The sequence below is a fragment of the Dermacentor albipictus genome, chromosome 1 (assembly GCF_038994185.2).
Source record: "Dermacentor albipictus isolate Rhodes 1998 colony chromosome 1, USDA_Dalb.pri_finalv2, whole genome shotgun sequence".
Classification (NCBI taxonomy): domain Eukaryota; kingdom Metazoa; phylum Arthropoda; class Arachnida; order Ixodida; family Ixodidae; genus Dermacentor; species Dermacentor albipictus.
The window spans coordinates 235,472,161-235,488,580 of record NC_091821.1 but is presented as its reverse complement, the minus strand read 5'-3'; the positions used below and the strand labels follow the sequence as shown (position 1 = coordinate 235,488,580).

General features: G+C 45.7%; 2 protein-coding genes across 3 annotated transcripts in view; both read left to right on the top strand.

Moving 5' to 3' along the window:
* Positions 1–16,420, top strand: part of LOC135901252 (transmembrane protein 163a-like) — an 87,291-nt gene that overhangs the window by 47,070 nt on the left and 23,801 nt on the right. For both annotated transcript variants that reach the window (XM_065430978.2, XM_070531079.1), the window contains exon 2: positions 3,815–3,953. In XM_065430978.2, the coding sequence (XP_065287050.1) occupies positions 3,896–3,953 (58 nt within the window). In that variant the 5' untranslated portion in view covers positions 3,815–3,895. The remainder of the gene's footprint in view (positions 1–3,814; positions 3,954–16,420) is intronic.
* Positions 15,275–16,420, top strand: part of LOC135901278 (uncharacterized) — an 83,010-nt gene continuing 81,864 nt past the window's right edge. The window contains exon 1 of the mRNA XM_070531080.1: positions 15,275–15,488. Coding sequence (XP_070387181.1) covers positions 15,443–15,488 — 46 coding nt within the window. The 5' untranslated portion in view covers positions 15,275–15,442. The remainder of the gene's footprint in view (positions 15,489–16,420) is intronic.

Genomic DNA, 16,420 nt, shown 5'->3' with positions numbered 1-16,420 from the left:
ATCATAGTTCAAGCGCATGTTATTACTGGTGTAGCATCGGGGCCGGCGCAATATTATGCGCAGCAAGTCTTGGACTGTTTTATGCAGTATCGTTTAGAACAAACATTCGCATATGAATGCGGAGCAATAGCCTACCGCTAAGCAGACAGCTGTTATTGTGGGGGGGGGGGGGGGGGGCTCTCCAGACGTAAAGTAGAGACAAAACTACTTTGTAACCTCTTCACTCCTTCCTGCCTTTCACACCTTTCCTAGCTTCGCTTAGATTGTTTCACCTTGGTGCTGATTTACAGGTAAACTGAAGCACTATCATCAACCTATCAGTTCAGCTAGAGGCGCTACTGCACTCTTAAGGTGCTGTATTATTCGCTCACGTTGCGTCGGCGGAGTGGTTGAGAGGTAACTCGCCGTCTGCAGGTCCGCAGTTCGAACCAGGCTGCGCGGCTTTTCTTTGCTCAATTTTTTCTATAATCTTTTCAGAAAATACTTCGACAGTACATCGGCGGACGTCCGAAAGACTAGGATAGTGATCGAATAAAATATATCGCTGGTAAAATGAAACTTAGTGCGCTTTTCGCAAAACACATTGGAGGAAAGGCTGCAATTACGACAAATTACCCTTTCAAATGGATGTATTAGTTTGCCTAAACAGCCTTTTCTATGGGTGTAAGGTGGGGAATTATAGACACCAGAAGACACCCTTCAGGGTGGAATTTTCCTTAGTGTTCGCTTTTTTATCGCTTACGCGGGCAACAGTGCCATGTACAGCTATGTGTCGGAGTCGCCTGTGTCGTGTTGCGATTCTGACCAACCTAGTTGAACCGCCCTGTTTCACCGCCCAAGAGACCATGGGGCTGGCGCAGCTTGCGGGTGTCAAACATCCGCTGGAGCATGCGTTCAGTTATATAGGAAGATAGTAGGAGCATGTCGAAGTTAGTTTATTGGCCAAAGGCAAGAAGTTAACTTCCCTCTATGACGCATAATGTTGCAGTGTTCTCGCAGGTGCGTTGGTACCTGGCAGGTATTCAGCATTAACAGCAAATAAATTTAAGCAGTGTATAGTGCTTATATAGTTAGGAACGCTAATCAGACGTACAGTGCTCACGGAATGAAACGCGTCAATTTAGGGCAAAGTAATTCGCATACTTTCGTTTCCGCCGGCTGAAGTTCGTGTCACATAGACGTAATTTTGACGCGTACACCTGCATCAGAGTCCTCGTCACCTTTGGTGACCAAATTCCTAGCTACATGGCATGGTGCTTTCATGTACTTTGTACATATGTAGGGTTCTATTAAATGCTCTGTGTCCTATTTCATTCCGTGAGCACTGTACATGGGGTTACGTTTGTCGCCTTATGCGCGCTCATTTCTCGTGCCGCAAACCAACGAGCCTGTGGAATATTGAACCAGACTGGCCAATAAGTCATCTGCTTGCAAATTGTTTTAATGGCTGTGCGCATTTGAATTGCTTAGTGCGACTACCGATGATTACTCGAAAACGCCTCTGGTGCAGATGCACGAGTATGCATGTTACCCCGGTATACAGTAAACTCCAGCAATTTATGAACGCAGCAAGCATTTTCTCCTATGGGAAAAATGGGCTCCGAGCGAATTATTTGTCAAGGATTCATGATTCGGTGTCGCCCTGCGCACAATACTAGGCCTTCGCGAACCTAGTGAACGAGTGCCTACCATGCCAGTTTCATAATATAGACCTCCCGACGTCGGCCGGAAGAGCTGGCATGTGTCACGGTTGCCCCTCGCCGATACCCCACATGTAAGGGCAAACGTGTTGCACAGCACGCCGAAATGTCAATGCCATACGAAAATGTTAGGCGTTTTTAAAACGTCAACAATTTTTTACAACAGTGGCCTGTGGCACATAGCGCAATAATACTCCGTCAGCTAGATACTGAGAGGCGGACATCACTAGAAATCGATTTGCATAATCTTTTTAAGAAGTTCATTGAATAAAATTTTACCAAAATACTTTTGGGCACGCGTTGCAATGGCTGGCATTGGCGCCAGTAAATTCTCAAGTTGTGCCCACTTGAAGTGAATTTTGAAACTAGCACCATTTTTCAGAGATACGCCGTCAAACTTGCGGCTATAGTTGCACTGTCTCACGTATATCTTTAGACAAGCACTCCTTCTTAAGTAGTGCCGGCAAATTTAAATGTATTTCGTCACGCAATTTGAAAACTTGTATGTCGAAAGTAGTGCTAAGCTCAAAAATTTTCGGAAGTGAATCTCTTGCGAACTTACCGGGTTCAGTACGTAAATTGCATATGAACCGTAAAGTGATTAAGTACAATTAAAAATTGTTAATTAGTCAATTATGCATCTCCATTTCTTATGAAAATAATGGCCGCCTTTTCGAGTAAGCCAAATCAAAGGTTTTACGGGATTGGGCTGTCACAGGCAATTAATTAAAAATTCTGTTACGATTAAAAACAAACACCTGGTATGTTGAAAACTGAATAGTTCTCTACTCTACGTCAACTCAATTACGGACGCAAGAACACAGGTAGGAAAATGTACGTCATGTGGGACCGTGACAGTTGTGTAACTGACAGTTGTAGCCACATTGAACTTGCTCCATGCGTGACAGAAATTATGTAGCTCAAGCAGTGGCTAAAAAAATGAAATACGCCATGTGCCACGACTTGGTGAGAATGGCGTTATTAAAGCGTCGTGAGCTTTGTCGGGCCTTTGGAAGCACTGACGATTGCTGTCAGAAATCGCCTACTTCCCTGAATTTAAACTGAACGAATACAGGTCAGAAAGTCAAATTTGTCAGCCGGACGTTACACGTTGCACCTGCGACTCCCTTACAGATTTCACAAAGACCACTCCTCTTGCTTCCTCTATGAAGGTGTGTACATAGTAACGACTAGCACAACATTTCAGACAAAAATTATACGCAAGGACTACATTGGAGAGCGCGACTTCAGCAGGGCTTCAAAAAAAAAAAGCTTCATTATTTTTGTTGCCTTCATCCCTAAAACAAAGCATGTCTGAACCGGAACTGTGGGACGTGTCACAGTCGTATATTATGCATTCAGAAAACCTGTGGCGTACTGTGTCCAGGAGGACAACAACTAAAAGCATGCACACGAAAACAACGCGCAACCACACAACGCTCCAGTTCATCGTGCACAGCCGGTGAGGCGACCGCTTGATATTTTTACTTTTTTTTTATCTGCGTCTGGAACTTACCGCTGGCTGCATCCGCTATGACATGTGCAGCCGGCCGGCGTCGATACATGGGCTGGGTTGGTCGGGTTCATTCCGACTGGCTTTTCCTGCGAGGCTGGTCCGGGCAGCCTGTCGTCCCCAGTCATAGCATCTGCCAAGCGCTAAGCTTGCTCTGATGTGCGCTGCACAAGGCTAATCGGCAGGTTGTTTCAGTTGGCTGTCTTGAACGCTCGTTGATTAGAAGTGTGGATGTCACTAATTGGGCGTTGCTGTTCAGCCTAAGCACGGCGGCCGCGGCGAAATTGTAGGCACCTTACGGAAGACCGTCGGACCTTCACAAACCGTTCGCATTTTCCTTCACCTTATTCAGTTCACGTGTTCTGTAGTGTTTCGCTTAAAAGCTGCACGTCAGGGGCTCTAGATGCCAATTTTGCTACTGCGTATTTTGCCTGCGCCCGCACAAATTGGCTCAGCTTTTTAGGTTAATTTATTTTTCTGTGGTGCGCGTCCGTATACGGTCTGCTGATTTTCCGTATTGCATCATGAGTAGACACTCTTGCGAGGAAAATGGAATGGGGTGCCATTCTCTGCCTTCTTTTTCTTTTTTTTTTCGACGCAGGCATAAGCTCGGCGACCTCTGCTTCGTTCGAGTTCACCTGAGCTGGGCAGCGTCTCTGGAAAGGAGGTTACTCCGCGCGCCATGGAGAAGAATGGGCTCTTTTTGGGAAGCAACTCGTGTAAAACGCGCGTGGTGAATGGTAAGTGATGCAGACCATTTCTACGCAACTGGGTTTCTACACGTCCTGCTAGCCTCTGCCGCGGGAAAGAAGTGTTCGATATCAGAAGCGCAATTGCTCGTGCTTGTATTCATTTGACTTTACTTGGCGCAACTGACACGTTCACGTTAGACACAACGATATTTCGCATCCATGTGTTGACAGAAAACCGAAGAAAGGTTTTCAGGAAAAGAAACATTTCATTTGCAAGGGCAGAAAAATTACATGTGTTTTTTGTTTGGTGTGGTTTCTTACCTGCAATGGCCAGTGACGTTTCTAAAGCTGTCTATTGAAGCGACTATACTTGCTTTGTTGCTTAATACAGCGTGGTAGATTTTACGCTTAAGCGGACATGCGAATACTTATGATATTCGAAAAGTGAACTCTTAATCGTTCGCAATGCGAATACTCACTAAATTTTTTAAGTGCCAAATATTGTAAATGTGCACATAAAGATAAAGGGGGAAAGGCGTAAAATATGTTCACATATATCCTTTAAAAACACGCAGTGCCATTTAGAAGGGGATGGAAACCAAAATACCCAAAAAAGCATGAACTGTTGGGCTTCTTGGTCTTGTATAATTGTCGACAACCATTTGTTAGAAGGAAGGTGCGCGCATACAAATACATTTTGCCACGCATGCCCAAAAATAATATACAATATCTTGCGATGAAGCATCCACATCGAAGACGGGTGCTCAAGATGCTCAAGCGTGCAGTGCAATAGATGGCTCACTTATGAACAAATAATGTACTGCACAAATTTCAGCAAGGGCAGAGAGATAGGAAAGCGCGCAGGCTAGCAACAGTTATTGGTAATAAAAGTTGGTATAGTCTGCACTCTATCCTATATATTTTTGAGCAGTAAAAGTTTGTAGTGTGAGCTCTGTCCTCTCTCTTCCTGTCGCTCTTGTTGAAATTTACTCAACACAATATTTGTTCAGTACGAACCAACTACTCAGCAACAGGTTATTTCGGCTGACTTATGCAACAGTCTATTTAAAAAAAAATAAGCTGCTCGCGTCAGTGTTTGAGTAGTGTTACCAATCCTATCTACAATGGTTGTCCCAAGAAGCGCGCCTAGCTAAACCACACGAAATAACGTGGGTTACCAACTGTGCGCCCCTGTCCGGTTTTTTTACTTTTTGCGCATGTTCCCGAAAGCAGTCGTTCACGCCGCGTTCGTTTTGGTTGATGTAGCTCAACTGGGCATCTCACCTCAGCTGGAAAACATGCAAGTGCCCAGGGAGTGGATTGTCGGCGCAATGTCCGTGACCCAAGATAGAGCGCTTTAAGCGACAAAATTGAACCTAAGCAGGTGGAAATAAAACAAGTTAATGTTAAATTGATTATGATTGTCGATCGCTTAAGAACTACTTACACACGGTACTCATGATTAAATATAAGCTCCGTTGAAGAATGTTTCACCATCAACAGTCGATATGTCTAGAGGAACCTGAGCTGCACGTTCCTGGTTTAGTCGTTGCAAACCACTACGAAAAAAGTGCTCCTGATGCTAATTAACTGCTCTCTCAACGGCTACTGCTCGGCATTTACTTGAAATCAACGCGGAAAAAGATGGCAGCACGAGGAGAAGAACGCAGTATACGAGCGCTGTCTAGCACCTGAAGTTTATTAGGAGCAAAAAACAAACACCTATTCTATTAAGTGATATCGTGGAATACATCTGCTAGCAGCTGCCACTCACAATCTAACAATGAGAAGACAGTGCACATTCTCCAACTATGTGCATTCATATCAACTAGCCCGACTTCCTATCTTGCTGTTTCATCAGTGGCAGCATCATGCTGCTGAGTACGGCGTTGTGGGTTCAGTTTTCCCTGCTGCGGTGGCCACATTCAAATACGAGTGGAAGGCAAACGCGTCCTTGCAGTGAGATTTCGGTGCAAGCTGTAACATACCGGGTGCTCAAGGGTAATTTGGAGCACTCCGCTGCAACTTGTCTCGAGACTCTGGGCATAACACTTCACTATTAACTGCATCTTGTGCGAAAACACATCCTGTATCACTTTAATTCGGGATAATGTTGGAGGAACAGCTAACCATTTGCGGTTGAGTTTGTCTGCTGGAAGCGTCCACTAAGCTGCTAATACTTCAACGGATTACGCCAGCTCCAGAGATGGTGTTCGCGACAAAATTAGAACATTGCAAAATAGCGTGTACGCATCTCCCGAATATAGAGCACATCGAATAACATGCTCTTCTTTGTGTAATCGAAACCTGGCGTTAGCATTATCATTAGCATTATCTGTTCTGCTCTGCAGGTGGCTACAAGACATCTCATTTATTTCAGCTACTACAGGTTACAAAGTGCGGGTTGCAAAGTATTAAATAGGCCGTGTTATCGACTACCAAAGCCGTGTACAACCTGACCCACCCAGCCTTGGCCCTACTTGGTTCGTTTTTGCAGTGATACATCAATAAAACTGGATTGAAGAAGACGGCCTCGTGCTCGTCCACTATAACAAACGCTTTATGTGCCTTTTATACCATGTATAAAGGTGCCAAGGAGAGCAGCATGCCAGTGAATAGCGAAAAGCAGACCGTGGTGGTAAGCATACCGCGGTGCAGATACCAGCTCTAACCAACCATGAAAAAAAAAATGGGAAGGGTGGGAACGGCTAACGCCAGCCATAAGTGATTATAAGGATAAAAATGTATTAGCTTTGCTGTGGAATTAGTGTGCAACCGCTTTCCTTAGCTTTTTGTATAGCATACCAGCGCGGCGTTACAGCGGCAGAAATATTGGTGTCATTTCTGCAATACGCTGGCTCATTTTTCTTGTGGTGCAGCTAGGATAATGAGGAACTGACTACCTATTATATGATTAGTTGTGAAAAAAGGAATGCTTTCTTGTGGGAAGCACTGTTCGATAGAAAACACGTCAATACATTTTTTGTTCCCTACCTATTTACCGGGCCAGCGAATTCTGTTAACAATGCATACATTGTATTCCTTTGACTTCATTGTCAGATATCCGCAACTCCTGCATTAACGTACCTAGGTTGTGCACGTGACGTCAGTCGTGAGTCCACCATTGCCAAGCACATTCGTCGCCATCCGGTTGCAGCGTGGCGGCGTGTTTTGAATTGTAAAGCGGCTTTACGTATTTGTTACGTTTACTTGGGGTTCACGACACTTGGGGTTCACGACACTTGGGGTGTCGCGTTCACGACATTGCGAATGAGTTCCTTCAGGACTGTCCGGCATCCTTTGGGGAACTTGTGGGACCGATGCGGACTTTCTACAGAGCGAAAATTGACTTGTGATGGCACTGAGTGATGCTAAGGGCGCAGCAGATAACGCTGTTTCGCTACGTACTGTCATGCATGCTGACGTTATAGTTACCTTGCGTCGCTACAGAACATGTTTAAATTAGGGGGCTTTACGTGCCAAAACCACAATCTGATTATCAGGCACGCCGTAGCGGGGGACTCCGGAAATTTCGACCTCCTGGGGTTCTTATAGTGCAACTAAATCTAAGTACACAGGTATTTTCGCATTTCGCCCCCATCAAACTGCGGCCGCCGTGGCCAGGATTCGATCCCGCGACCTCGTGCTTAGCAGCCCAACACCATAGCCACTAAGCAACCACGGCGGGTCACTGCAGAACATCGAAGCCTGCAGCACTTGACACGCAATTACTTTAACAGAGTGGGCATTGGGAGCCTTACCGAGCAGAAGTTTCCGTCTAGTAGAGCCACCGCGCTTAGCCAGATGAAAAGGCGCGCGCGATCCAGAGGTGGCGGCATTTTTTGGCGCGTGCTACTTGCTCATTCCCGGCATCCGTGGCCCAACTTGTCTTGCGGACCGTCGGGACTTTGTTTGGACGAAGAGCCCGCGGGTTGCTCTGAGATGTAGGTAGATGTTCGCCGCATGCAACTAGCTAGGTCCTTCAAACTTTTGGAAGAAATTCACTTCGACGTTGCACAACGTGCGTTTGTTAACTCCGTGGTCTGAAATCGCTGAACCTAAACGCAGAACAGTTGAAAACAACTCTCCTGTGGTCCCTTGGTGCCCAAGCATTGACACAAGCATTACTCAGTTTTTAAGTATTTTTTGTTAAATCAGTGCAAGCCAAGCGCTATATTTTCGTGCGTTCGCACCGCTCGGTCATACAGTATAGGTAAACAATACATTATTGTGCTTGGCCTCATTTCATCTGACTTGCGCCTGCTTCTCAATCGGCGTCCGAAAACAGCGCAAATCGGCATTTTGGCGCCGTCGACAAGTTTGTCGGGTTGTCAAAATCTCGATCGTCTAACGTCTGTGACCTTGGTAATGGCGGCACCGATCCCACAGTTACTCGCTCGCTGTGTATAGTCCGTGCAACATATGTGGCCTTTCTCAAGTAACGGCATACTTTTCTTCATTCAGCCAAGAAACGCAAGGGAATTACTTTACACTTCTTGCCATTGTTATCTTTCTGAGCAAGTTGTTCTTCTGACCCCTATCATGGAAAATTCTTGCTCTTAACGTTTGGGATATGAAATAGCAGGGATATTTTTCTGATAAGAAAAGCAATCCTTTTGGGAAAAGTGATCCAGGTATTGGAAACAATGCATAATAACCATGTCATTTTAAAACTGCATTTTGTAGACCGGATAAAGTTAGTGCCTGGGTCGAGAAATTGAACATTTCCGCTTTATTTTTTTTGCTGCTGTAAATTTCTGTAAAATGCGTTGCTGCGACTTAGAAGAAAGATTTGCTCATTTCCGTGATCAGGTGCAGACTACTTGAGTCGTTGTAGGACACTGTGATAGCCGTGGGTTGGCAGTGTAGTTGTATTATGCCGTTACTGCAACATTTCAGTGGTTTCCTTTTAGCTTGGGGTGAGGCGTAGGCGTCATCGGTTAATGAAAAAGCGGGAGCGCTGGCCACTGTGATATCAACGCATGCCTCATCTGCTTGTCGCCTGCTCGGTTTCCTGTGGCGACCCTGGTCGCATTGGTGAAATGTAATTGAACTGTAACCTGACACACATTTTTTAATTAAGAAAAGTTAGGCTTTCTGCAAAAGCTACGGAAGCGGATAACCGATACCCATCAATAGAAATAGTGCTGCGACGGCCTACAATGAGGTGTGGTTGCAAAAACACATGTGCGGGCAACGTCGCAGCCGCAGAAGCGCGTACAGCTCTTTGTATACCAGGGTCGATATTTAAGGCCACGGAAGCACTGCGTTTACATCTCGCTAGTGGTTATCTCTAAAGTTTCGGTATACTCATCTCGGTATATTTAAGCATTTCGGTTTCAGCGCACTTAGTATTCATCTGCTGACTCAACGTCTCTTCCTTTCCAAGTTTTCAAACGCGTCTGTTTTTTCTTCCTCGTTAAGATTTTCCGCATACCTTCATAACTCAATTGCGATTATGATCTTTTTCGGGCACATTATTGGTTGCAACAAGCGACATAGTTGGTGTGTCCGTGTTGCCAAATTTCCTAACAAATACTTGCTGTTTGTTCTGCGTGTTGCGTCCGGCGCATGTTCAGGTGTCTAACATATTGGCCAACCCCTATATAGGCTACTAGTTCGAATCCTGTAGTCCCTAAGAATTATTGTCTTCTTAAAGAAAGGCAACGTGGCGATCTGTTTTATGCTCATACGGTGATTCGCATCGCCGTAAACGCCACAAAGCATCTCGTGTAAAGCTATTCCCACAAGAAAAGTCTTCACATGAATCAGCTCATCATATGGTTATTAAGGTCCTTTTGACTAAAGGCAATTTACTTTTTGAGACAATCTGTTGTTAATGTATGTCGCATGGCGAGCTGCAGCTGAGACATTTTATCGTTGGAGCACGAGAACACAGGCAAGATAAGGTACCACGAATACTTTACACAATTGCGAATTTTTCGTTGCAATCGGTCAATCATAAAAAGGAGTGAACACATTGCAGAACGTCTGTACTACAATTTATGACGGCACCGTCCTTGTAGGAAAACATTTCTGCGATACGCATCATTCGTAGCCCAGTAGTTTTGACATTGGCCCACTGTTTTTTTTTTAACTGAAATACATTATAGCTCAAGCGCTATATTTGTATCTCAACCAACTTCGTGCTGAGTAACAGAAGTTTTCACTAGGAAGTGCAGAAACAAACGTTTTTTTTGCTTTACCCCACTGTGATATTTGTGAAAGGAACCGGCGGAAATGAGGGACTTGTTTAGGCGGAGTAACAGAAAAGTCCAGCAATCATTCAATTGTAGGGATGTATAGGGGCATTGAATAGTTTTTATTGAGCGTACATATTTGAAGTGAAAGATTAGCGAGGCGGAAAGTAAGAGAGCATATTGCCTTCGTATTCGTAATTTCCGTGCTTTCCATGGTTGCAATGACTGCTGCTACTTTGACAGCTATGTAGCACTGCCGTGTGGCATATAATACAGCGACACTAAACTGGCGAGTTTCAAACACTGCGTACGTAGCGCTGCAAAACATTTCCAGCAAAGCTGTCTTTGTTGAAACTTGAGATTTCTTCGAAGTTTTCGTAATGACGAAACTGAAGTGAGGGAGCTCCTTTCTGAGCGTCATTCCGGGATTTAAATTGCCGCACCTGATACGCGTGCCTGTGGCATAGTCCATGTAACAAGCCCGTTCATACGCGCCAGCTTTTTATAGGACTTAATTTCTTCCCAAGAACTCGACTTTCGGATTACATAAACGTAGTGGCCAGAATATAAATATATTGCAAACCAGACCATCTTCTGTGCTTGAAAGCGCCTCTTGAACAACTTAACCTGTAGAGTCACCTCTTTCTTCTTGCTCCGTTATATAAACTTTACCGTCGCCTTTCTTTCGCGAGAAAGTACAGGCATGAATGCTTATGCTGCTGCCCCATACGACTACCATTTCTTTATCTTAGCTTTTTCGCATGACGTTCACCATGCAGAAAGGTGGGCCAGAGGTATAACGGGAAAAAAGTACGGATTGACATTCGATTTCCAGTACACTAACATCTGATGCACATACGCGCAAAACAATTCCAAGGTAAAGCACTGTAAATGATTAGAATGCTGCTAACGAAGGCAAGACGTGTTAACGTAAAATAGACTCCTTGAATCTGTTCACAACACTCGGCAATCAAAGCAGATGATGTGCTCCATGTAAAACTGAACAAAAGAATATAGAAGTTATGAATGATAACTGAATGATTTCTTTTTGCAATCTTTTCGTGAAGACATGGATGCGAAGGCATGCGTTCTCGTTAATTTTTGTTGGAGTTTGTTCATGTTCCGATTTTGTAGATTTTTTGTTCGCATCGTGGTTCGGTGCCTAGTATTCTGACAAGTAATATATGGCCGCTATGCGCCACGCAATGCGTCTTGACCAGCTCCCGTTCCAAAGCAGCGACGAACTTGCTTCTTTGTCTCGGGGTTTCCTTTCGTTTCGGTTCGTTGACTTCCATGCAAGTAACGTGTAACGAACGAACTCCATAGAAAGTCGGCGGGCCGTATCAGCGGGCCGAGCGATGAGCGCTGTCGCGTGGTTGGGTTCCAGGTTACCCGACGTCGCGAAATTGTGGTCGCGACTCGCGAGTGACAAATGGCTTACTCTGCATGAGAGGTCGAAACCAGGTCGAGAGGTACGTGTAGGCGGCAAAGTCGTTGCTCCCACGAGAGCAACAAAACGTGGTCTGTTCACCCATGCGATGACCGACATGTCTATTTCTTGTACTTTAGTATTGCTTGTGCCATTCATACGAACTGTTCTGCCATAGCGAATTATGTCATTGCTGCTTCTCAAGTTATTGTACATTCCGACCGCGTCAAAGATGCTGGATCCAGTTCACCATTTAGGCATCTGATTGCCCACAGGCGCCTCCAGGACAAGTCCTTGTACCAAGTCTCTACGTGGAATCGATTGAATGGTCACTTAATTTGCAAAGGTCATACTCCAGTTTTACTTGTTTTCTGAAAGTGCATTCGAACCCTGAACACCTTTGTTACGCGACCGTAAACAATACTCCATCTGCCGCACTGTTTCGTAATCGACCTACAGCAAGAGAGCCCTTTTCACTGCGTGTCAAAAAGCTAAGTAATGAAATGGATGTCCCGTTGAAGGGGGGCTCGAACATCGCCTAATGCTACCAGTGCAGCTGCTACCTCCTTGGCGGGTGATAAAATGTGAGCCATCGCTTTTCGAGGTAACGAAACATGCTCCACAGGTAGCCATTCAAAAGCACTTTTTATGACTTCAAAGTATCCTTGCCACGAATTTTACACCGATGCGTGAGTCACATGCTGGTGTATGTTACGCAGCTGGCGGTGCATCTTTCTCTAAATCGGGCGTTCTGCCCCATCAGACCAATACATTTGCAGTAGAGACCTGTTCAATACTGTCGCGGTAAAACAGATCAAGGAATTTACACTACAAAAGGCAATAATATTTACTGACTCGTTGAGTGTTGGAAAAACTGTCTTTAAAAAAAGCAGTAGAATCCCGTTTTTGTGCAGCTTTATTCCCGGTTCTGCACTATTTATTCATATCAGCAACATGTGATAGTATGCTTGGTTCCTGCGCATGAAGAAAGAGGGTAATATGCTTGCCCACGAAATCGCTACATCAATTGCTCTGAAGCTCTTAATCCGACTGCGGTTGTTCCTGCCGAAGATCTTGAGCCTTTCTTACGTAAGAAACTGAAACGCCATTGACAACGCTTGTGGGATGCTGAAACGAATAAGCTCTGCGTAATAAAACCACAGTTAGGTATTTGTACTTTAACAACGAAAACACGACACATTGAGGTCCTATTCTGTCGACTCAGGATAAGGCACACGTATGACACCCACAATTTTTTGCTGACAAATGATGAGTCTTCAACCTGTGGCAGATGTGGTGAGAGGCTCACCATTCATGTTTTGCTAGAATGCCAGGAAACAGAACTTAAACGTAAAAAGTACTTCACTTTAGTTTACAAAGAGCATATTCCACGCCACCCGGCAATGTTCCTTAGACCAGGGCCGTTCTTGTGTGGTAAATATGTTAAGCTTTCTGATTTATCTTGTTATACTGAAAGTGATAAGCACTAGATTCGTAGCGCATCCTCTTGCAAGATGCTGCTGCTGCGATATTATCGCTTTGTATTGCACATGCTTCCAGGCCATAGCATTTCAAGGGCTCCGGAAATGCAGTAGTGCTTCTTGGTAATTTTCAGCATTGACATATTGTAGTTCGTATTTTCATCCCTTCACAATGTATCTTTTGTGTTTATAGTACACTTCATTGGTCATTTTCATAATTTTATTACATATACATTATACGGACTTCCCCGCGACTGTTTTTTAGGCCCCTTTGCAGCCTTGTCACAACCAACTGTCGTAATTCATTACTCCATTGTCAGCTCACTAATTGTGGCATGGCCCTCTTTGGTCATTATGGGGCCTTGCGCCACAAGATACCAAATTCAAGTTATTGTGCATTATGTCACCGTGCATTTACGCAGTGTTCACGGTTCATGTGCATATCAATGTAAACAGTAACGCGTTTTCTTATGCGAAACGTTCTGAAATCTTTTCCCGGCAAACAAACAAACAAACAAAACATAGCATATTCCAATTTGTTCGACAGTATACCCGGCTAATTTATCGAAAGCGCACTCGTGGATAAGGAGCGGGTACACGGTAACTTTGTCAAATTGGCTCGGAAATGGCTTATTCGCGGAACGGACAATTAGTCAAATCCGGCAGCCGATCGAACAATGCCGAACTTGGTTCTATGGATTGCGAAGAAGGGTAATTTAAGCTGCGGTAAAAGAAGATGGTTAGCCATATTTACGTCCCCGTTTAAATTCACCAATTTAGTGCCCTTATCATAGCGCATTCTTTATTTGCTACTCAAGGAACAAATCTGACACTAGGATCTTTCTGAATGCCTACAGAAAAAAGCATTGCCGGAGTCTGCGAAATTGGTTGTCTGCCTGATCCATCTTACTGTCGTATTTTTCGTTTGTTCAGTCAGCGTGTTGTTTGCCGCAGAAACTGGGTGTAAATAAGAGCCTATCGACTAAATGGCCTAAGTGGTTACGACGGAGACACCTGTTTGAGCAATATTTTTTCCAGCAATCACAGCGAGTGGGCAGTGTGATGTGGCTGCGACAGGTTTGCCTTAATTTCAGTTCGCGAGTAAGTTGCTCTCGCCAGAAGGGAAGCTTGTGCTGTTGCATTTCGACAGACTTTTTGGATCCGGTAGCCAAAGTTATGGAGGAGAATTAAATAACGGTCGCGGGATCGAATCCCGGCCACGGCGGCCGCATTTCGATGGGGGCGAAATGCGAAAACACCCGTGTGCTTAGATTTAGGCGCACGTTAAAGAACCCCAGGTGGTCAAAATTTCCGGAGTCCTCCACTACGGCGTGCCTCATAATCAGAAAGTGGTTTTGGCACGTAAAACCCCAAATATTATTATTAGAATTAAATAACGCTGTGGGAGGGTAGGTGTATATAGGCTTAACGTTCAGTGAAGTAGTAATCACGTTGCAAACATTTGCTTCAGTTTGAAATCTCTGGTTTCTACCTGTGGAAAGTATCCAACCTCACTTTCCCCTTGATATCATTTGTAGGTGCCGAAGCTTCATATAGGACGAGCATGGGTCGCAGTGTTGCTTTTCAACGTAGCGCGCAGATTTGCAGCTTTGTTGCTCATCTCCCCTTGTCCACCACAGCTCAAAGAAAAGTAAATTTGTCGATTAACTGCACCTTCCAAAAACAAAGAAAAAAGAAATAATTTAGAGTAGACGGCGTCTCGCCTAAGGGCACGTTGCTGCGTCGACGGTCTGATCCACAACGGAATGCGGCGGAGGAATGCACCTGCGCTCGCGTCCCCCCGTAATCGCGGCAGCGGATTAGGGGGCCCCATCTGGTCCAGGGGCGCCCGGCGAGTGTAACAGGAGCGGAAATAACAGCTCCAGGAACGAAAGCGAAAGGACGCAGCCGATGCATTCGCGGTGCGGGGGAAAGGAGCGACGCTGGTGGAGGGGCGGTTGGGCTATGGTCGCGCGCAGACCTCCTTCCATGGGCATCGGCGGTGGGTCGGTGCTCGAGTCTGCCTTCCAGGGCATTTCACACTGCCGGGCTGCAACCCGGCGTCGAGCCCTTTGCCCGCCGTAATTGGCGGCCGCTACGTCTTTCACGCGTGCTTCTGCCGGCCCGAGTGTGGAGGAAAGCCTTTTCGCTGCGCCTGCCGACCTAGATTTTCGCCCCACCACGAGTTGCCGAGAGGAGATTCTCCGGCGCGCCAAGGGCGGCTCTTTCACTCACGCGCGGGGAGGGGGGGGGCTTGTTTCGCTGCAACCGGTGCCCGCTTCGAGGCTCCGAAAGAGGAAAGCGGCCGCCTATATCGGTCAGCCCTGTCTGCATCGGCGGCCTTCGGGTAAACGCACTCTGGCCGCGTTGGCGGCCACGGGGACCGTCGCCATGGTCGAAGCAGCCCGCGCGGGCCGTTGAACCGCCATGGGCTTTCACTCCTGGGAGCCCTACCACTTCCACTACGCCGACGGTGAGTGTGCGCCCGCGCTACCTGTGGCGGCCTTCGCCCGAGTCGAGGCGCGCACTTTCTCCCGCGGCTGCCGCCGCCGAAAGTGATGCGCCTCGACTCCGCGTCATGTGTGCAGCTTCTGTTGAACGTCCGGGGCTCCTTGTCGTCCATTTGCTGTTTTCAGCGAGTGCTGGCGTGAACGCAGCGGGTTTCACTTGCACCAGTGGATTTCCTCAATAGAGTGAAACGCCTCATTTTGATGTTTGGCAATGCGCGATGCAATATGCAGTAGCTGAAATCAAATTGAAGGCTCCTCTTCTGCAGATGGGCCTCGGATAGCTTGTGCAAGCGCTCTCAACTGGGAATAAGACGTTTCGGCTGCGACGGCAAGCCTATCACTCGATGCTCCGCGTTATGTTCTTCTGCTGAAATGCGTTCGTTATAGCTTATAAGGTGCTCATGTTGGAAATTTTGGCATTAGCAAGTTTTAATACAACGGAAATTTTTATCCATCCATCTATGAGACGTCCACTGCTCCTCTGCTCTTAAGTGCTCATACGAGTACGAATAAAGGCGTTACAATCGTCACAAAGGAAAAAATCGTTCGCAGTGTTCACAAATGTCGCAGGTCAGATGAAAACATGCGCTTCTGTGTGTGTCCTTCTCATTTTGTGGTCATCCTGGCTTGCGCTATTCCGTTTCACAGGAAAACTAGGTACTCGTGAATTTCGCATCACTATGCGCAACATTGCATTGTCTGTCTTGACGGCATCAAAATTTAATTCACGCTATCTCGACACTGATATGTATGATTGGTGTCAATATATCTAAAGTAATAATTTTCTCTATGTATTAGGAAAAATTGTAAACGAGTTCATTATTTGTTCTGAAATTTGCTTAGCATATGTTATTATCGGACCTTGTAGTTAAGCAAATTATTTGGGTAATGTCGT